Source organism: Pongo abelii, chromosome 7 (genome assembly GCF_028885655.2).
Source record: "Pongo abelii isolate AG06213 chromosome 7, NHGRI_mPonAbe1-v2.0_pri, whole genome shotgun sequence".
Taxonomy (NCBI): domain Eukaryota; kingdom Metazoa; phylum Chordata; class Mammalia; order Primates; family Hominidae; genus Pongo; species Pongo abelii.
In genome coordinates this window covers 160,522,015-160,542,710 of record NC_071992.2, presented here as the reverse complement: position 1 = coordinate 160,542,710, position 20,696 = coordinate 160,522,015, and the positions used below count along the sequence as shown (strand labels likewise).

General features: G+C 49.3%; 1 protein-coding gene across 2 annotated transcripts in view; it reads right to left on the bottom strand.

Annotated features, from left to right (window-relative positions):
* Positions 1–19,794, bottom strand: part of SPATC1 (spermatogenesis and centriole associated 1) — a 29,256-nt gene extending 9,462 nt beyond the window's left edge. The window contains exon 1 of one of the 2 annotated variants that reach the window (XM_054519252.2): positions 19,618–19,794. Coding sequence is in view for 1 of the 2 variants with exons in the window: in XM_009244173.4 (XP_009242448.4) it covers positions 18,479–18,689 (211 nt within the window). In the remaining variant the exon portion in view is untranslated. Of the gene's footprint in view, positions 1–18,478 lie in introns of both variants that reach the window. The other variant, XM_009244173.4, reaches the window with a different exon arrangement.
* Positions 19,795–20,696: the final 902 nt, after the last annotated feature.

Below are 20,696 nucleotides of genomic sequence, written 5' to 3'. Positions count from 1 at the left end.
GCGTGCGCCTGTAGTCCCAGCTACTTGGGAGGCTGAGGTGGGAGGATCACCTGATCCCAGGAGGTCGGGGCTGTGGTGAGCCGTGATCGTGCTACTGCACTCCAGTCAGACTGACGGCATGAAATCCTGTCTCATAAAAACCCAAAAACTTCTAAGTTCCACTTTCCAAACAAATAAATCAAAATTGCACAATCCAATCAACTGCTCTTTTACTTATGTATTTATTTTTATTTTGAGAGATGGGAATCTAACTCTGTTACCCAAGCTGGTCTCAAACTCCTCAAGCAATCCTCCTGCCTCAGCTTCCTAAAGTGATGGGATTATAGTTGTGAGCCACCACTCCCAGCCTGGTCATTTATGATTTCTTGTTTTGACTTTTTAGAAAGTTTTGTTTTAGGACCCAGGAGACAGTAAAGCTTGTGGGCCAAAGGCAAGCAGTCCATGGAGAGGACGGACTTGAAGGAGAGGGAGCACAGAGTGGGGCAGACAGAGGGATACGTGTGTTGAGGTGGAGGATGGAGCTCAGAGTGCGGCTGTCTGTCCTGCTTGGCCTCCATTTCCTTAGGAGAGCCCAGGGTCTGGGTGATGTGGGAAAGGACCACTTGGGGGCAACATCTCCAGGATGGCTGGGGAGAGGCAGTCAGGGGCCACTGTCCCCGCACAGCCAGGGCAGCCTAAGGAGCGCCGGTGGTCCTAATGTTTGAAGCAGCCAGGTCAGGCGAGAAGACAGGACAAATGTTTCCTCTTGCTGCCTGCTCTGGGAAGATGACCGCTCTGGAGGGGCCAGCCAGTCAGGGCTGAGAGGGACCACAGCACTGGACAGGCCGTGGCCTCGTCCCCAGAGGGAAATGGCCCAGTCTGTTTTTCGACCAAGTTGGATTCCAGGCAGAACCATCACGTAGCTCACAGAAGGTAACCGAGGGAGCAATTCACAGAAAGTCTAACACCAAAATGTATAAAGCAGAAGCCACGGGGACTCCCAGGAGGCGCTGGAGTGGTAGCTTTGTCAAGGTCCAGGACGGAAGGAGCAATGGCGCCGACACAGATGGTGGAATTACAAAGCCAGTCTACTGTCTGATGTGCTGCTGTACACTGAGAGGGTGGTGTGGCTGCCGTGAGCTGGATGCTATTGGTACCCTCTACCCCTCACCCAAATACAGTAAGTGCTACCCGCTTTCTTCCCATGCTGCCCTCATCCTGCCAGGAACGAGGGCTCCAGGGAAGGCCAAGTACAGATCAGAGACAGAAACATGTGGACACAGTGGATGGGGGAGGGCAGGCGGGCCTGGGGAGGAGGGCCTGTGAGAGCAGGGGGCAGATGCCAGGCCTCAGAAAGACTCATCCTGTTTTTCTGTTAATGATAAAACCTGGCACAACCAACCACTGAAAAATTGTTCAGCAAATCATGTTCAAATGTATAATAGCTTGATGCGAAATCATTTACAGTACTATTTGTAAAGAAAATATGAGAACACAATGAAATGCTTATAGTAAATATTAAAATTGTAACATTAAGTGTAGAAATGTGCATTAAAAGCTGAGAGTTGCCAGGTGCGGTGTTTCACGCCTGTAATCCCAGCACTTTGGGAGGCTGAGGCGGGCGGATCACGAGGTCAGGAGATCGAGACCAGCTTGGCCAACACAGTGAAACTCCGTCTCTACTAAAAATACAAAAAATTAGCCAGGCATGGTGGTGCGTGCCTGTAGTCCCAGGTACTCGGGAAGTTGGGGCAGGAGAATCGCTTGAAACCTGGAGGCGGAGGTTGCAGTGAACTGAGATTGTGGCATTGCACTCCAGCCTGGCGACAGAGTGAGGCTACGTCTAAAAATAAATAAATAAATAAATAAATAAATAAATAAATAAAAGCTGAGAGTTGCGTTCTCCACTCTGAAAAAGAGGTGGGTAAATACTCCCCATGTGTCTGGTGGTGACCTTTAAGGGTGTATGTGAATGTAATTTTTTTTCTTCTTTATATTTTCATGTACTTTCTAAAATTTTCACAATATGAGTATGTATTTTAAAAAAACAAACTTTATGAAGAAAAGTGTTTTTTTGTAAAAAAAAAAAAAAAATGCATTTCTGCCTGGTTTTGTCTTGAGACCAGGAGGGGCCATGGCCCTGCTCACACTTAGCAAACAAAGCCCAGGCCCTTATGGGCAAGGATGGTCCAGGGGTGGCCCAGCCTCATGTGGAGAGGGATCTGTGCTTCCTTCCCAGCCTGTGCCATGGAGGCCCGTGCGTGCCCAGTCCTCTTTGTGGCACCTTTGGCTTCCCTGTCCTCCAGCACTCCCTCTACAACGTGCACGTCCCCAGGAGCCCTCCTGCCTTGCCTGGCCAATGCTGGGCCTTTGTGGTCAACTGGGCAGGGACCTGTAAATAGGCCAACTGCAGAAGAGGGAAGGGAAGAACTCGGATTGATAGAAGTAAAGGTTAGGCCCTGAAAAATAAGAGATTTTCAAACCCAAGTGGCCTGGCTGCATCCCGCCAGCACAAATGCAACCTTAGCTCTTTCAGGTAGAGCAGAGAGCCCAAGGACTACCTCCCCATCAGGATTCCTTGTCCTCTCCTTCCTTTTCAGATGGGATTTGCCTGCCAGTGCTGAATAGTGATGTGGTCCCCTTTTCCAAGTCCCTGTGCCTCTGCTGGTGGTGATTCCCAACATATTTCAGCATGGACTGAGAAAAGCCAATGTTAGCATAAAACCAAACCCCAGATGAGGCACTGGAGACACAAAGTCCCTGAGGCCAGTGCATGCCACCCACAGCAGTCTGCAGGGCCAGTCACATCTGCTTTCACTGCTCTTGGGTAAGGATGTGTGTGCTGCATTTGTCTTTCCCTTTGGACTCAAACTAGCCAGACAGGTAGCAACTGAAAATGGAGGATTAGAGAGCTCCACAATTTCAGCCCTCCACCAAAGCTATGATTAAGCTGGCAAAAATGATCAGAGTAAACCTTTTTTGGGTCTCCAGAATCTAATAAAAATCTTACAATAACCAGGGGAATGCTTAATGAAGAAGCTACTAAATTTTGGGAGGAAAACATAGGCATTTTAACTTTTCTTTCTTTTTTTTTTTTTTTTGAGATGGAGTCTCGCTCTTGTTGCCCAGGCTGGAGTGCAATAGCACTATCTCAGCTCACTGCAACCTCCTCCTCCTGGGTTCAAATGATTCTCCAGTCTCAGCCTCCCAAATAGCTGGGATTACAGGTGCGTGCCACCATGCCCAGCTAACTTTTTTGTATTTTTAGTAGAGACAGAGTTTCACCATGTTGGCCAGGCCGGTCTCGAGCTCCTGACCTCAGGTGATCCACCTGCCACGGTCTCTCAAAGTGCTGGGATAACAGGCATGAGCCATTGTGCCCAGCCTAACTTTTCTTTCATGCCGTGTAATTTTTTTTTTTTTTGCTGTTTGTTGAAAACTGGACATTTGAAATATTATAGTTTGGTAACCCTGGAAATGAGATTCACCTCCTCCCCAGGCTTTGTTGCTGCTGCTTGTTGTGGGTTGTAGTTGGTTTTTGTTTAGTGACTTTTCTAAACTGCTTTTATAAAGACTGTATTCTTTGTTGTGTGTGCTCATGGAAATCCCTATCTGTGCATATGACACACAGAAGTCACTATCCTCACAGACACCTAATATCTCCCACTCTTTGGATCAGTGATGGCCATAAGGTTGGTGGTCTGCCTTCCTGGTGTGGCTTGCTGGCACGAGGGGGAGTAATATGGACAAAAAATACAACATTTTACAGAAAACAGTTTAGAAAAGTCACTAAACAAACAAGTATGACCCATAACAAGCAGCAACAAACCCTGGGGAGGGAGGAATAATCTTATTTCCAGAGTCACCACATTATAATATTTAAAATGTCCAGTTTTCAAAAAGCTAAAAAGCATTCAAAAGGCCAGGTGGGGTGGCTCAGGCTTGTAATCCCAGCACTTTGGGAGGCTGAGGTGGGCAGATCATGAGGTCGAGAGATCGGGACCATCCTGGCTAACATGGTGAAACCCTGTCTCTACTAAGAATACAAAAATTAGCTGGGCGCGGTGGCGGGCACCTTTAGTCCCAGCTACTTGGGAGGCTGAAGCAGGAGAATGTCGTGAACCCAAAAGGTGGAGATTGCAGTGAGCCAAGATCGTGCCACTGCACTCCAGCCTGGGTGACAGAGCGAGACTCCATCTCAAAAAATAAAATAAAATAATAAAAAATACCATAACTAAAATGAAAAATTCACGAGAGGGATTCAACCGATCTGGGCAGGCAGAAGAATGAATCAGCAAACTTGAAACTAAGTCCATGGAGATTAGCCAGTTTCAGGAATAGAAAGAAAAATGAATAGAGCCTAAGGGACCTCTGGGACACCATCAAGCATAGCAACATACTCTAATAGAAGTCCTGGAAGGAGAAAGAGAGAGGCTAAAGAGAAAGGAGCAGAAAAAAAAATATTTGAAGAAATCGACCAGGCATGGTGGCTTACACCTGTAATCCCAGCACTTTGGAAGGCCAAGGTGGGCAGATCGCCTGAGCCCAGGAGTTCAAGACCAGTCTGGGCAACATGGCCAAAACCTGTCTCTACCAAAAATACAAAAAATTAGCCGGACGTGGTGGCACATGACTGTGGTCCTAGCTACTCAGGAAGCTGAGGTGGAAGAATTCCTTGAGCCTGGGAGGTGGAGGCTGCAGTGAGCCAAGATCATGCCGCTACATGATGGGTGACAGAGTGAGACCCTGTCTCCAGAAAAAAAAAAAAAAAAAAAGGAAAAAAAAAGAAAAAGAAAAAATAGTTGAAGAAATAATGTCTGAAAATTTTCTAAATTTAGTGAAAGACATGGATCCACATATCAGAGAAACTCAGTGAACTCCAAGTAGAGTAAACTCACAGAGATTTTCACTGAGATACATTACAATCAGACAGTTGAAAGACAGAATCTTCGAGGCCAGAGGATCGCTTGAGGCCAGGAGTTCAAGACCAGCAAGGGCAACATAGTGAGACCCCATCTCTCTAAAAAAAAAAAAAAATCTTGATAGCAGCAAGAGAGAAGTGACTCATCATGTACAAGGGATCCTCTATAAGATTAACAGCAAAATTTTCATCAGAAACTATGAAGGCCAGAAGGTAGTGGTTTGACATATTTAAACTTCTGAAAGTAAAAAGATCAAAGAAGAATTCTATATTCTGTAAAACTATCCTTCAAAGATGAATGAGGAATTAAGACATTCCCAGATAAACAAAAGCTGAGGGGATTTATTGCCAGTAAACCTGCCCACAAGAAATGCTAAAGGGAGTCCTTTAGGCTGAAATGAAAGGAAACTAGAGAGTAACTAGAAGCCATATGAAAAAATAACACCAATAGAGGTAACTACATATGCTGATGTCAAAGCCAGTATTATTGTATTTTTGGTTTGTATCTCCCATTTTTCCTATATGACTTAAAAGACAAATGTATAAAACAATGATTATAAATATATGCTAATGTGCACATACTGTATAAAGATGTAACTTGTGACAATAATAACATAAAGGGGGAGGAGTTATATATTATTTATATACTGTATGTATATTTTGCATACTATTAAAGCTAAGTTGCTATTAATTTGAACTAGACTGTTATAAATTTAAGATGTTTATTGTGACCCCCAGGGTAACCACTAAGAAAATAACTTTAAAATTTACAGGAAAAAAAAAGTAGGAGAAGGAATCAAAATGGTATACTAGAAAATTAATTAAACACAGAAGACAATAAAAGATACACTGAGGGGAAAAAAGACATAAGACATGCAGAAAATAAACAGCAGGCCAGGCATGGTGGCTCATGCCTGTAATCACAGCACTTTGGGAGGCTGAGGCAGGTGGATCACCTGATGTCAGGAGTTCAAGACCAGCCTGGCCAACATGGTGAAATCCAGTCTCTACGAAAAATACAAATATTAGCTGGGCATGGTGGCTGATGCCTGTAATCCCAACTACTCAGGAGGCTGAAGCAGGAAAATTGCTTGAACCCAGGAGGCGGAGGCTGCAGTGAGCTGAGACGTGCCACTGCACTCCAGCCTGGGTGAAAGAGTGAGACCCTGTCTCAATACATACATACATACATACATACATACATACATACATACATACATACACAGCAATGTGGCAGAAATAGTGCTTTCTTATCAGGAATTCCTTTAAATAGATTAAAATATGCAGTCAAAAGGTAAGAGATTGGCAGAATGGACAAAACAGTCAACCAAAAAACACTCCCATGTTCCTATTATATGCTGCCTAAAAGAGACTCACTTTAGATTGAAAGACACACATAGGTTGAAAGTGAAGGGGTAAAAAAAGATATTCCGTGCAAATAGTAACCAAAGGAGGGCTGGGTGGCTATATGATATCAGACAAAATAGACTTTAAATAAAAAATTGTTACAAAAGGCAAAGAAGAACATTATATATTAATAAAAGGTTCAGTACAATAAAATGTAACAATTATTAACATTCATGCACTTAATAACAGATCCTCAAAATATATAAAGCAGAAACTGACAGAATCAAAGTCAGAAATAGACAGTTCTACAATAATAGTTGGAGACCCCACTTTCGGTAGTGGATAGAACTGGACAGATGATCAGTAAGGAAATAGAGAACTCAAACCTTTCTATAAACCAACTAGCTCTAATGGACATATACAAAACACTTCCCTCCAACAACAGTAGAATATACATTATTCTCAAGGGAACATGAAACATTCTCCAGGATGGATCACAAAAAAGGTCTCTAAGTTTTAAAATATTGAAATCACATAAAGTATCTTCTCTGACCATAAGAATGAGACTAGAAATCAATAACAGATGGAAATCTGTAAAATTCACAACTGTGGAAATTAAACAACACACTCTTCATTTTTATTTTTATTTTTTATTTTTTGAGACGAAGTTTTGCTCTTGTTGCCCAGGCTGGAGTGCAATGGTGCGCTCTTGGCTCACTGCAACCTACACCTCCCAGGTTCAAGAGATTCTCCTGCCTCAGCCTCCCGAGTAGCTGGGATTACAGGCGTGTAATGGGTTCATGACTGCAAGATGCCATGGGAGTCCTCAGCTAACAGACACCCACTGTTAGCTTGTGTTTAAGAGATTTCAGTCCCATTGCGTGATATTCCAATGCAATATGTACAAGTGATTTCTTAACCTTTTGATAATTTGTGTTTAATTTATTTAGATTTGTGAGTTGAAAATCTTAGGCTCCAGTACAAGTACCTTGAAAAGAACTTGAAGAGAACATTGAAGAGGACTTCAGATTCACTGCGTTTATATGATTATTTAATTATTTAGGTCTCTCAGCAAGGTTTGTTACATCAAACAATTGAAGTTAAAAAGAAAAGCAAAAGCTAGACACCTGGCCTCACGACTGGAATCCCAGCACATTGAGAGGCTAAGATGGGAGGATCACTTAAACCAAGGGGAGGATTGTGAGGGGAGAAGGTATGAGGGAAGAAGGTCCTGAGGGAAGAGAGTCCTGAAGGGAGAGGGTGCTAAGGGGAGAGGGCCCTGAGGGGAAAGGGTCCTGAGGTGAAATGATCCTGAGAGGAGAGGGTCCTCAGGGAAAAGAATCCTCAAAAAAGAGGGTCCTGAGGGAAGAGTTTCCTTAGGGGAGAAGGTAGGTCCTGAGGGGAGATGGTCCTAGGGGGAGAGGGTCCTGAGGTGAGATGGTCCTGAGAGGAGAGGGTCCTCAGGAAAAAGGGTCCTGAGGGGGGAGGCTGCTGAGGGGGGAGGGTCCTGAGGGAAGAGGGTCCCGAGGGAGAGGTTCCTCAGGGAAAAGGGTCCCGAGGGAAGAGGGTTCAGAAATGAGAGGGTCCTGAGGGTAGAGGGTCCTGAGGGAAGAGGATCTTGAAGGAAGAGGGTCCTGAGGGGAGAGGGTGGGTCTTGAGGGGAGAGGGTCCTTAGGGAGAGGGACCTGAGGTGGGAGGGTCCTGAAGAGAAAGTTTCCTCAGGGAAGAGATTCCTCAGGAAAGAGGGTCCTGAGGGAAGAGGGTCCTCAGGGAAGAGGGTGCTGAGGGGAGAGGGTAGGTCTTGAGGGGAGAGGGTCCTGAGGGAAGGAGAGTTTTCAGGGAAGAGGGTCTTCAGGGAAAAGGGTCCTGAGAGAAAAGTTTCCTGAGGAGAGAGGGTCTTGAGAGGAGAGAGTCATGAAGGGGAAGGTCCTGAGGGGACAGGTTCTTCAGGAGAGAGGGTTCTGAGGGAAGAGGGTCTTTAGGGAAAGGGTTCTGAGGGAAGAGAGTTTTGAGGGGAGAGGGGTCCTGAGGGAAGGGGGTCTTGAGGGGAGAGGATCCCAAGGGGGGTCCTGAGGGGAGTTTCAAGGGGAGAGGGTCCTGAGGGAAGAGGATCCAGAGGGAAGAGGGTCTTAAGGGAAGAGAGAGGGTCCTGAGGGGAGAGGGTCCTGAGGGAAGGGGGTCCTGAGGAAAGGGGGTCCTTTGGGGAGGGGGTCCTGAAAGAAGAGGGGTCTGAGAGAAGGTGGTCCTAGGGGAGGAAGGTTATGAGGGAAGAGGGTCTTGAGGGAGAGGGTTCTCAGAGGAGTGAGTAGGTCATGAGGGAGAGGGTCTGGAGGGGAGAGCATCCTGAGGGTAGAGGGTCCTGAGGGAAGAGAGTCCTGAGGGGAGAGGGTCCTAAGGGGAGAGGGTCCTGGGGAGAGATGGTCCAGAGGTAGGATGGTCCTGTGAAGAGAGGGTCCGGAGGGGAGAGGCTCCTAAGGGTACAGGGTCCTCAGAGAAGAGGGTCCTGAGGGAAGGTGGTCCCAAGGGGAGAGGAGAGGGTTCTGAGGGGAGAGGGTCCTTAAGGTAGAAGGTCCTGAGGGAAGAGGGTCCTGAAGGGGGAAGGTTTTTAGGGAACAGGGTCCTCAGGGAAGAGGGTTCTGAGAGAAGAGGTTCCTGAGGGGAGAGGGTCTTGAAGAGAGAGGGTCCTGAGGGCGAAGGTCCTGAGGGGAGAGGGTCTTGAAGAGAGAGGGTCCTGAGGGCGAAGGTCCTGAGGGGAGAGGGTCTACAGGGGAGAGAGTGGGTCGTGAGGGGAGAGGGTCCAGAGGGAAGAGGGTCCTAAGGGAAGAGGGTCCTAAAGGGGAGGGCCCTCAGGAGAGAGGGTCCTGAGGTGGGATGGTCCTGAGGGGAGAAGGTCCTCAGGGAAGAGGTCCTGAGGGAAGAGGGTAGGTCCTGAGGAGAGAGGGTCTTCAGGGGAGAGGGTAGGTCCTGAAGAAAGAGGGTCCTGAGAGAAGGGGGTCCTGAGGGAAGAGGGTCCTGCGGGGAGAGTGTCCTGAGGGAAAGGAGTCCTGAGGGAAGAGGGTCCTGAGGAGAGAGGGTCCTTAGGGGAGAGGGACCTGAGGTGGGAGGGTCCTGAGGGATGAGGGTTTTCAGGGAAGAGGGTCCTGAGGGAAGAGGGTTTTCAGGGAAGAGGGTCCTGAGGGAATAGGGTAGGTCGTGAGGGAAAGGGTCCTGCATAGAGAGTGTCCTTAGAGAAGAGGGCCATGAGGGGAGACGGTCACGAGAGAGGAGGGTAGTGAGGCGATATGGTCCTGAGGAGAGAGGGTCCTCAGGGAAGAAGGTCCTTAGAAAAGAGGGTCCTGAGGGGGGAGGGTTTTCAGAGAAGAGGGTCCCAGGGAAGAGGGCCCTTAGGGAAAGGGTTCTGAGGGAAGAGGGTCCTGAGAGAAGAGGGTCCTCAGGGAAGAGGGTCCTGACGGAGAGGGTAGGTCGTGAGGGGAGAGGGTCCTGAGGGGAGAGGGTCCTCAGGGAAGAGGGTCCTTATGGGAGAGGGTCCTCAGGGAAGAGGATCCTGAGGGAAGAGGGTCCTGAGGGGCAGAGGGTACTCATGGAAGGGTGTCCTAAGGGAAGAGGGTCCTGAGGGAAGAGGGGTGTGAGGGGGAGAGAGTCCTGGGGGGTGAAGGTCCTGAGGGGAGAGGATACCGAAGGAAGAGGGTCCTGAGGGAAGGGGTTCCTGAAGGAAGAGGGTCCTGAGGGGAGAGGGTCCTGAGGGAAGAATGTCCTGAGGGAAGGTGATCCTGAGGGAAGAGCGTTCTGAGAGGAGAGGGTCCTAAGGGGGAAGGTCCTGAAGGGAGAGGGTCCTGAGAGGAGAGGGTAGGTCCTGAGGGGAGAGGGTCCTTAGGGGAGAGGGACCTGAGGTGGGAGGGTCCTGAGGGGAAATGGTCCTCATGGAAGAGGTTCCTCAGAAAGAGGGTCCTGAGGGAAGAGGGTCCTGAGAGGAGCGGGTCCTGAGGGAAGAGGGTTCTGAGGGTAGATGATAGGTCCTGAGGAGAGAAGGTCCTTAAGGGGAGAGAGACCTGAGGTGGGAGGGTCCTGAAGGGAGAGTATACTCAGGGAAGAGGGTCCTGAAGGAAGAGGGTTCTGAGGGGAGAGGGTTATGAGGGGAGAGGGTTATGAGGGGAGAGGGTTCTGAGGGGAGAGGGTTATGAGGGGAAAGGGTTCTGAGGGGAGAGGGTCCTGAGGGGAGAGGGCCCTGAGGGGAGGGACTCCTGAAGGAAGAGGGTTTTGAGTGGAGAGGGTTCTGAGGGGAGGGGGTCCTGGGGGCAGCGGGTCCTCAGGGGAGAAGATCCTGAGGGAAGAGAGTCCTGATGGGGGAAGGTTTTCAGGGAAGAGGGTTGTCAGGGAAGAGGTTCCTGAGGGCAGAGGGTCTTGAGGGGGAAAGTACTGAGGGTAGAGGTACTTAAGGTGAGGGGGTCCTGAGGGAAGAGAGTTTTGAGGGGAGAGGGTCTTTAGGGAAGAGGGTCCTGAGAGAAGAGAGTTCTGAGGGGAGTGGGTTTTGATGGGAGAGGGCCCTAAGGGCATCAGGTCCTGAGGGAAGAGGATCCTGAGGGAAGAGGGGTGTGAGGGGAGAGGGTCCTGGCGGGGAGGATCCTGAAGGGAGAGTATACTCAGGGAAGAGGGTCCTGAGGCAAGAGGTTCTTCAGCGGAGAGGATCCTCAGGGGAGAGTGTCCTGAGGGAACAGCATCCTGAGGGGAGATGGTCCTGAGGGAAGTGGGTCCTGAGCGGGGAGGGTCCTGAGAGGAGAGGGATGTGTCCTGAGCAGGGAGGGACAGATCTTGAGCGGGAACATGTTTCTTGTGGGGTAGAGTCTTGTGGGGTATTGACGGGTCCTGAGGGGCCGGATGCATCTGTGGAGCTTGCAGGTCCTGAATTCAAGGCAGGTTCTCGTGTGAGGGAAACTGTGACATGGGGGCGGGCGTCAGTGCTGGAAGGCCCTCCGGAACTAAGGGAAGGCTGCCCCCTGCCGGAGGAAACCTGTTGCAGCCCCTTGGGGAGGCAGTGGGAGAGCAGGACGAGGTGGCCCTGAGGGGAGAGGGTCCTCAGGTAGGTGTATGGGCTCGGGTGAGGGAGGGGTGGTGAGAGCTGGGATGAGGAGGATGCTGGTGGCTAGAGCAGGCCCTCAGTCCTCCTTTCTTGACTGCCTGTCCCATGCTGACGGCTGTCCCACCTGTCACCTGACCTCTGTGTGCAGGAGCCAGGTCTGACCAGTGGGGGCAGGAGCCAGTTTACAGTGGTTACTGTTTTAGTGTCTTGAGCCCCCATCTTGGCCCTCATTTCTTGTCTCCCCAGCTACTCCAACAGCCCTATCTCCCTGCAAGCCCCTGAGCCCTCAGGAGCAGGACGCCCTGCAGTCTGAACGCTGCGCCTCCCACCTGCCCTGTGCACGGGGCCAAGTCTGAAGCTCTTGGCGCCTGTTTTGTCCCGGTGAAGTTAATTCGGCCAACGGCCAACATTTTCTGATTTCCTGCCTCTTCAGATTACCCACTCTGACCACACAGTTGTACCTTCTGTCTTGGTCAGAGATCACTCCTGGCCACCTGGTCTCTGAGCCTCTCCAGATCTCTAGTCCACTGGCCTCTTTATTTTCTCTCCATCTGACAACACTCCTGGTTTTGGCTGCCTTCTCAGCCAGAGCAGCTTTGATGTGCCTGAACTCTTGCTGAGCCATCCTCAGCACTGCCTGCTTGCCTCCCCCATGCCTGCCCTCAGGCTGCCAAATGCTGCTGGAGAAGGCAGATTGATGGCTGCTGCCTTTGCAAATCCCACAGATGGTTGCGCCATTCAGCCCACTATACATCCAGACAGACCCTCCAAGTTCTCCTCTCACTTCCTTCCCCCTCCCTTTTTTTTTTTGAGACGGAGTCTCGCTTTGTTGCCCAGGCTGGAGTACAGTGGCGCGATCTCGGCTCACTCCAAGCTTCGCCTCCCAGGTTCATGCCATTTTCCTGCCTCAGCCTCCTGAGTAGCTGGGACCACAGGTGCCTGCCACCACGCCCAGCTATTTTTTTTTTTTTTTTTTTTTGTATTTTTAGTAGAGACGGGGTTTCACCGTGTTAGCCAGGATGGTCTCCAACTCCTGACCTCAGGTGATCTGCTGGGCTCAGCCTCCCAAAGTGTTGGGACTACAGACGTGAGCCACCGTGCCCAGCCCCCCATTTTTACTCTATTTCAGACCTTGCCCGCTCCATCCTAGCTCTCGGAGAAGAACATTTGAACAAAGAAAATAGAAGCCACGGGTCTGGACTTCCTTTAGCTTCCCACCACCTGACATTCACACTCATGCTCTCCTTCCTCCTTCCCTTCCAGGACAGTGGAAGAGACTCTCTTCTTTCAGTCAAGGGCACCCCCCACCCCGTAATGTACCTCTTTTGCCTTGCATATTTTCCAACAGTCTCTCCTAGCCTCTTCTTTCCACGTATGAACAAACTCAGGCCTCTGCCGCCTTGAAAAGAAGCTCTGGACCCCATGCCCTCCCAGCTACTGCCCTCTCCCTGTCCACTCCCCTCACCCCAAGGCCAAACTTCTTGAACTGAGTATCTCCATCATCTTTTCTCTCCATTTTCTCACTGACTTTTCAGCTCACCCTGGTCGGCCATTCCACCTATGACGGTTGAAATCACTCTAACCAAGGTCATGAATGCCAGTGTCATGAATTGTCCACTAAATGCTATGGATATTTTTAGTACTTTTCTTGCTTGACCTCTTGGCAGCCTTTACCTTGCTGACACTGTCCCCTTTGAAGCTGTCTCTTGGCTTATGTGACATTCTGCTTTTGAAGTTTCCCTTGTGTCTCTGTATGCTCCTTTGCCAACTCCTCTACCTGTCCTCAGTCAGGATCTGTACTGTGCGCTGTCTTCCCAGATGGCCTCACCCCTACCTCAGCCTGAATTATCAGTAACTCTTGAATCTTTTCTCTCTAGACCTGACTTCTCCGAGCCTCAGGCTCATAGTGCTACTGCTTCTGGACACTCCATGTGGATGTTGTGTGGACATCTTAAAATAATTTTGTCCAAAATGCAACTCATTTTCTTCCTCCAAAACTGCCTTTCCTTCTCCCAGGCTCACCTCTAACGTTTGCAGGACTGTGGGCAAGCGTATAAATGAAAGCCCATTTACCAAGTGTCAGAGTAGTTAAAAGTTACCACTCAGGCTAACTGTTAAACTACTTTCTATTTTCATATCCTAACAAATAAACCTTTGTAACAACCTGGAAGGTCAGATTTGAATTTGAAATTCTTGTACTCTCCGGAGTTTTGTGGAAAGAGCTGGTCCCCTGGCCTTGCCCTTCTGCACCCCTTCTCTTCCCATCTGAGCTCTGTCCTGTACTGAGAGGATCCTTGTGCACATGCTTATAAACACCCACAGCCCACCAGGCCAAGCCCTGCTCATACCTCCCAAGCTGTTTCCTCCTGTGTTCCTTCTAAATGGGGTTGGGCCAGGTCTCTGGACCAGGGGGATTTCAGAGGTAGCTGTGCACAGAGCATAAGGGAGAAGGTAGGCCCAGAAAGAGGAATTGAAGGCCCGAGTTCATGAGGGCAAATCAAGAATAAGAACCCGACTCTATGAAGGAGGCCAGTCACAAGGAATGGCCAAGAGAACAGACAGGTTGAGGAAGTGGCCAGAGAAAGATTCTCTGAGGCAACTATAGAGATCTGCCTTGGCTGGGACAACAGATACATTCTGGATGCTCTCTTTGTCATCCCTCACATCCAAGCAGTTAGGGTTTCTGTTTTCTTATTAAATAACGTGAATGGATTTCTCTCTACCTGTAGCTCATGCTGTCATATCCCACCTGGATGACTGCAACAGCCTCAGTCTAATCCATCTCCCTTTCTCAGTCTACTCTCCCTCCAATCCATTTTCCCCATAGCATCTGGGATAACGTTTCTGAAGCACAAACATGATTATTCTCCGTTAGAAACCACCAGTGTCAGGTGGGCGTGGTGGCTCATGCCTGTATTCCCAGCACTTTGGGAGGCCAAGGTGGGCGGATCACCTGAAGTCGGGAGTTTGAGGCTGACCTGAGACCAACATGGAGAAACCTCGTCTCTACTAAAAAGATACAAAATTAGCCGGGCGTGGTAGTGCATGCCTGTAGTCCCAGCTACTTGGGAGGCTCAGGCAGGAGAATCACTTGAACTCGGGAGGCGGAGGATGTGGTGAGCCGAGATCGCGCCATTGCACTCCAGCCTGGGCAACAAGAGTGAAACTTCGAAACTCTGTCTCAAAAAAAAAAAAAAAAAAGTAAAAAAAAAAAAAAGAAACCATCAGTGTCTTCTTAGTGCCTTTAGGAGCAAGTCCAAGCTCCTCAGCATGTCATTTGCAGTCCTTGGTGATCTGACCCCTCTAGCTGCATTTTTTACCTCTCCCTGGCCCCTACCACACACACACGCCATGTACACTCACAATCAGACATACACCAAAATACACTCAAACACCCACATAACACATACATACCACATACACTCTTACATACATTCACACACACACACAGAAACACACACACAGAGCCATATGCACACATTCACTCACAAATCACACACTGTCAAAGCAGACACACCATATCCTCTCACACACACATGCACTGTTTTTCTGAGATGAAGTCTTGCTCTTATTGCACAGGCTGGAGTGCAATGGTGTAATCTAGGCTCACTGCAACCTCTGCCTCCCAAGTTCAAGCGATTCTCCTGCCTCAGCCTCCCAAGTAGCTGGGATTACAGGCACCTGCCACCATGCCCAGCTAATTTCTTTTCTTTCTTTCTTTTTTTCTTTGAGATAGAGTCTCAAAAGTCTCCAGCCCAGGCTGGAGTGCAGTGGCGCGATCTCTGCTCACTGCAAGCTCTGCCTCCTGGGTTCATGCCATTCTCCCGCCTCAGCCTCCCAAGTAGCTGGGACTACAGGCGTCCCCACCACGCCCGGCTAATTTTGTTTTTGTATTTTTAGTAGAGATGGAGTTTCACCATGTTAGCTAGGATGGTCTCAATCTCCTGATCTCATGATCCCCCCACCTCGGTCTCCCAAAGTGCTGGGATTACAGGTGTGAACCACCATGCCCAGCCTATTTTTTCTCTCTTCTTTTTTTTTTTTTTTTTGAGACAGAGTCTCACTCAGTCGCCCAGGCTGGAGTGCAGGGTGTGATCTTGGCTCACTGCAACCTCTGCCTTGCGGGCTCAAGCCATTTTCCTGCCTCAGCCTCCCGAGTAGCTGGGATTACAGGCACCTGCCACCACACCTGGCTGATTTTTGTATTTTTAGTAGAGATGGGGTTTCACCATGTTGGCCAGGCTGGTCTTGAACTCCTGACCTCAGGTGATCCACCCACCTTAGCCTCCCAAAGTGCTGGGATTACAGGCGTGAGCCACTGCGCCCGGCCCACATTTTCTTTCTTTTTTTTTAAATATATATATATGTTTTATTTTTTAAAAAATTTAAATATTTAAAAATTACATTTGATTTTCTTTTTACAGTACTGCTCCCTGTGCTGGGCGTGGTGGCTCATGTCTGTAATCTCAGCACTTTGTGAGGCTGAGGCGGGCAGATTACCTGAGGTCAGAAGTTTGAGACCAGCGTGGCCAGCATGGTGAAACTCCATCTCTACTAAAAATACACCAAAAAAAAAAAAAAAATAGCCAGGTGTGCTGGCACGCACCTGTAATCCCAGCTACTCAGGAGGCTGAGGCAGGAGAATCACTTTAACCTGGGAAGCAGAGGTTGCGGTGAGCTGAGATTATGCCACTGCACTTCAGCCTGGGTGACAGAGCAATACTCTGTCTCTCAAAAAAAAAAAAAAAATTTAAATATTTAAAAATCACATTTAATTTTCTTTTTACAGCACTGCTCCTTGTGAGCAAGGCTAACTCCTAGGCAGTATGCCCAGAGTCAGCATCATGCACATTTTCCTATACACATTCATATACACTCATTCACACACCCACACCACACACTCCATACTCACACTACAGAGTATGTGTGGTGCATAAGTGTGTACCACACATACTCTCATACCACATTCACACACATACACCCACATTAGACACACACACACACGGGTCAGGGCTTTAATTGCACATTTGTTTCTCATTCCTGCAATCCCTAGGGCCAGACATTTGTATGAGTCACTTCTACTTGTGGCACGCTCCTTTCCCCTTCACAACCAGTTGACTGGGCTCACCTCCTCCAGGAAGTCTTTCCTAACCCTCAAAGCTTGACCTTTTGGGAGTTGGAAGATCTGAAGTGGTCTAAGGATTCCCTTAAGAATGAAAGCTGGGAGGAGAGGGCTTGCTTGGTTAGCCTGGGAGTACGAAACCAGAGTCTAGCTTCTTAAACAGGAAGATTTCCTTCCTTCCTTCCTTCCTTCTTTCCTTCCTTCCTTCCTTCTTCTTTTCTTTTGTTTTATTTTCTTCTTCTTCTTCTTCCTTCTTTCTTCCTCTCCTTCTTCTTCCCCTTCCCCTTCTTCTTCCTCCTCCTCTTCTTCTTCCTCCTCCTCCTCTTCTTCTTCTTCTTCTTCTTCTCCTTCTCCTTCTCCTTCTCCTTCTCCTTCTCCTCCTCCTCTCTTTTCCTTCTTTCCTTTCCCTCTCTTTTCTTCTTTCCTTCTTTCCCTTCCTTCCTTCCTTCCTTCCTTCCTTCCTTCCTTCCATCTCTCTCTCTCTTCCTTCCTTCCTTTCTTTCTTTTTCTTTCAAAATTTCGCTCTTTTTGCCCAGGCTGTAGTGCAATGGCACAACCTTGGCTCACTGCAACTTCTGCCTCCCAGTTCGAGGGATTCTCCTGTCTCAGCCTCCTGAGTAGCTGGGATCACAAGCATGTGCCACCACACCCAGCTAGCTTTTTGTATTTTTAGTAGAGATGGGGTTTCACTATGTTGGCCAGGCTGGTCTCAAACTCCTGACCTTAGGTGATCCACCCACCTTGGCCTCCCAAAGTGCTGGGATTATGGGCTGAGCCACTGCACTCAGCCTATTATTAGTTTTTGAGACAGAGTCTCGCTCTGTTGACCAGGCTGGAGTGCAGTGGTGTGATCTTGGCTCACTGCAAACTCCACCTCTCAGGTTCAAGTGATTCTCCTGCCTCAGCCTCCCGAGTAGCTGGGATTATAGGCATGAACCACCATGTCCAGAAGATTTTTGTGTTTTTAGTAGAGACGGGGTTTCGCCATGTTGGCCAGGTTGATCTCAAACTCTTGACCTCAGGTCATCTGCTTGCCTCAGCTTCCCAAAGTGCTGGGATTATAGGTGTGAGCCACCGCACCTGGCCCCATGTGTATTATTTTTTTTACCCTGTCTGTTGTCTCTGTGTCATTAGAGGTATAACATTTAAAGCTAGAGGTGTCTGTGTGCTCGTGATCAGTAAGGGGGAACTGAAGACCAGCCATATGCCACATTTCAGGTTGTATGGCAGGGAACCCAGTGGGTAGGGAGCAGGGAATTAAGACAGGAGGGGAGTGAGCACAAGCCTGAAGGGCTTTAGCCGCTGGAAAGACCCAACTTATCAGTCAGAAACATGTCTAGTTTGGAGTGCGCTAAGTTCCAGTGACTCATTGAGCCTGCAGGATCTGGAGGGGATCTTGAGTTCTAGTGGAGTGTTGAAGCTGCGCTGTGTGTAGGCTGGCTGAGGGTGGAGGGACAGGGCCTGGACCCAGAGCCTGGGAGCAGCCTCAATTAAGATGAGCCAGGGGGATGGACAAGATGGCTTGGGAACTCAGAAAGAGGGTCATGGAGGAGGGCTATCGATCTCAGATGCCATGCAGAGGTGGAGAAGGAGCAGCACCTAGGAAGCCACTTGTGACCATTCTAGAGCAGTGGTGTCAGGGTTCGTTGCCAAGCTGTAGAGGCTTAAATAAGCAGAGACCAGAAAGAGGAGAGGTGTCCCTTCAGGGAAGGAGGAAGATTTCATACCTGATGGTGGACAGAGGAGAGGGCCAGGTAAGGAGGGCAAGGTGCAGGGCCTGTGATGGAGGCAGGTCACTGCAGGGGTGGGTGGGCTCTGAGCACCTGTGGAGAGGTCCACCCTGGACAGGAGGGAATGCAGCCTCCTCCAGGACAGGAAGCACGTTGTCTGGTGAGCTGAGTGTGTTAGAGCAGAGAGGGCAAGGAGAAGGGCACTCCTTCCATAACCTCCTGAGACCTCAGCACACGGAGTCTCTCCTCTCTGGTGCAGTCCCCGCTTCCCTCCCCACTCTCTTGGGACCGAGGCCTCTTACCATTGTTCTGGCGTGAGGGAAGTCCTGCTGTTGCCTCACCAAGCCCACTCGTGAACCCGCTGATACCGAGCCCGCCTGCCTGAGTCTTGATCGCTGACTTGAGCTCGTGATTCTCCCGAATGAGCCGCACCAACTTCTTCAGTTCCTCATTTTCCCGCACCAGCCTCTCTATCTGATGCCGAAGCCCCTCATAATTGGTGAGTAGAGACATGCCCTGGGGCAGTGGGAAGGGTGTGGCCCACAGGAGGGCACTGCACCTGGAGGCTGCCCAGGGCCCCGGGCCTTGCCCGGGCAGAAGGAGGGTGCAGAGTCTGCAAGGCTGGCCCAGCGGGCCCTGGGTATTGTGAGGTCAGAGGCTGTGCCCTCCTCCTTGCCTTCTCTGCTCTAACACACTCAGCTCTCCATGCCACCAGGCTGTACACAGGCCTTGCCTCGGCCTGGAATGTCCTGGCCCTTTCTCTGTCTGGCCAACTTCACCCTCATGGTGCCTCATCTGTGAAGCTTCCTCTCCCCCACCGCAAGTTAATTGCTGCCTGCTGGGTTTCCCCAGCAGATGTGTCCTGTGTCATAGCACTTCCCCTGGTTCCAGTTCGTTCCGTGCCAGCTCCTTAACACTGTCCACTGGCTTTACAGTGAGGTCAGGGATTGTAACACGTTCCTGGAAACCCCAGTGTCCAGCAAATGGCTTGGCACAATGTTTGTAGGTAAACAGTAAATATTTGTTGAATGAAAACCCACCACTCCACCTTCCTGGCCAGGATGCCCCTTCTTGGTGATCTTGAACATGCCTGGGTTTGGCCTCTCAGCCTTCTCCTGGTTGCTGTGTCTTGAAGGCCTGGACACTCGCCCATGATTTCTTCTGACCCAGGTGCTCAGAGTCTCTATCTTACTGCTGGTCCAGGAGCTCTCTATAACTTGGAGTTTCCATTTTTGGTGACTCAGCGTTCCCTATTCCAAATCTCCCATCACTGCCTTCTCCGCACTTGGATCTCTATTCCCCAGCTCCTTGAATTTTCCTGACTTTAGTCCTTCAGGAACCCAAGACTGCATCCCTCACTTGGTTCTAAGAACTCAGGACTCAGTCCTCATGATGCTCCCCTTCTCTTAGAGCTATCTACAGATAACTCTATGGTACTGACCTTGAGTACTGAGTGAGGTCGTGTCCTCGTGGCCTTCATTGGCTCTGTGGCTGTTCTCCCTCAAACCTCTTTTTGGGGCAGGGAGAGGATAGCGAAGTCCAGGTACAGGCCAGAGGACAGACTCCTGGTAGAATGTGGGAATGAGGAAGGGGAAGAAGGTCAGCCAGGGCTGGGATCGGTCTGAGTTGAGCATTCTACCTGGACCTCACAATGGGGGGCCTACCCCCACCCCTCCTCTAATGCTTCAGACTGTAATCCTGGCTCAGTCACTCTGGCCCCAGGGACCAGAGCCCCCAAGAACCAGAGTTGAGGTCTCTTCAGTCACCCCTCTAACTTTATAGAGTGTCTCTGTTGGGCTTTCCTTCAACATTTGAAAATTAGCTTATCAGGGTCTTATTTCACTGTTAGCCTCTTGGGTTGATGCAGTCAGTAATGGTTACATTTTATGTGTCAATTTTGTGAGGCTATAGTGTCCGGGTGCTTGGTCAAAATCTAGCCTAGATATTGCTGTGAAGCTATTATATACTTGCAGCTATTAATCACGTCTATTAGACGTCTAATAGACGTGATTAATAGCCACAAGATGTTGACTTTAAAGGAGATTACCTTCAGTTATTTGGGTGGGCCTCGTCCATTCAGTTGAATAACTTTTTAAAAATTTATTTTTTTAATTTTTAAATTTGTTTATTTATTTATTTATTTATTTGAGGCAGGGTCTCAGTCTGTTGCCCAGGCTGCAATGCAGTGTCACCATCATAGCTCACTGCAGCCTCGACCTCCCAAGTAGCTGAGACCACAGGTGTGTGCCACCACACTCGGCTAATTTTTATTAAAAACATTTTTTTTGTAGACAGGGGGTGTTACCACATTGCCCAGGCAGGCCTCAAACTCTTCGGCTGAAGCAGTCCTCCTGCCTCAGCCTCCCAAAGTGCTGGGATTACAGGTGTGAGCTACTGTGCCTGGCAGAAGAACTTAAGAATGAAAAAAACCTGAAGTTTTCTGGAAAATAAGGAATTCTGCCTGAAGATTGTAGCATAGAAATCCCGCCTGAGTTTCCAGCCTGCCTTACAGATTTTGGA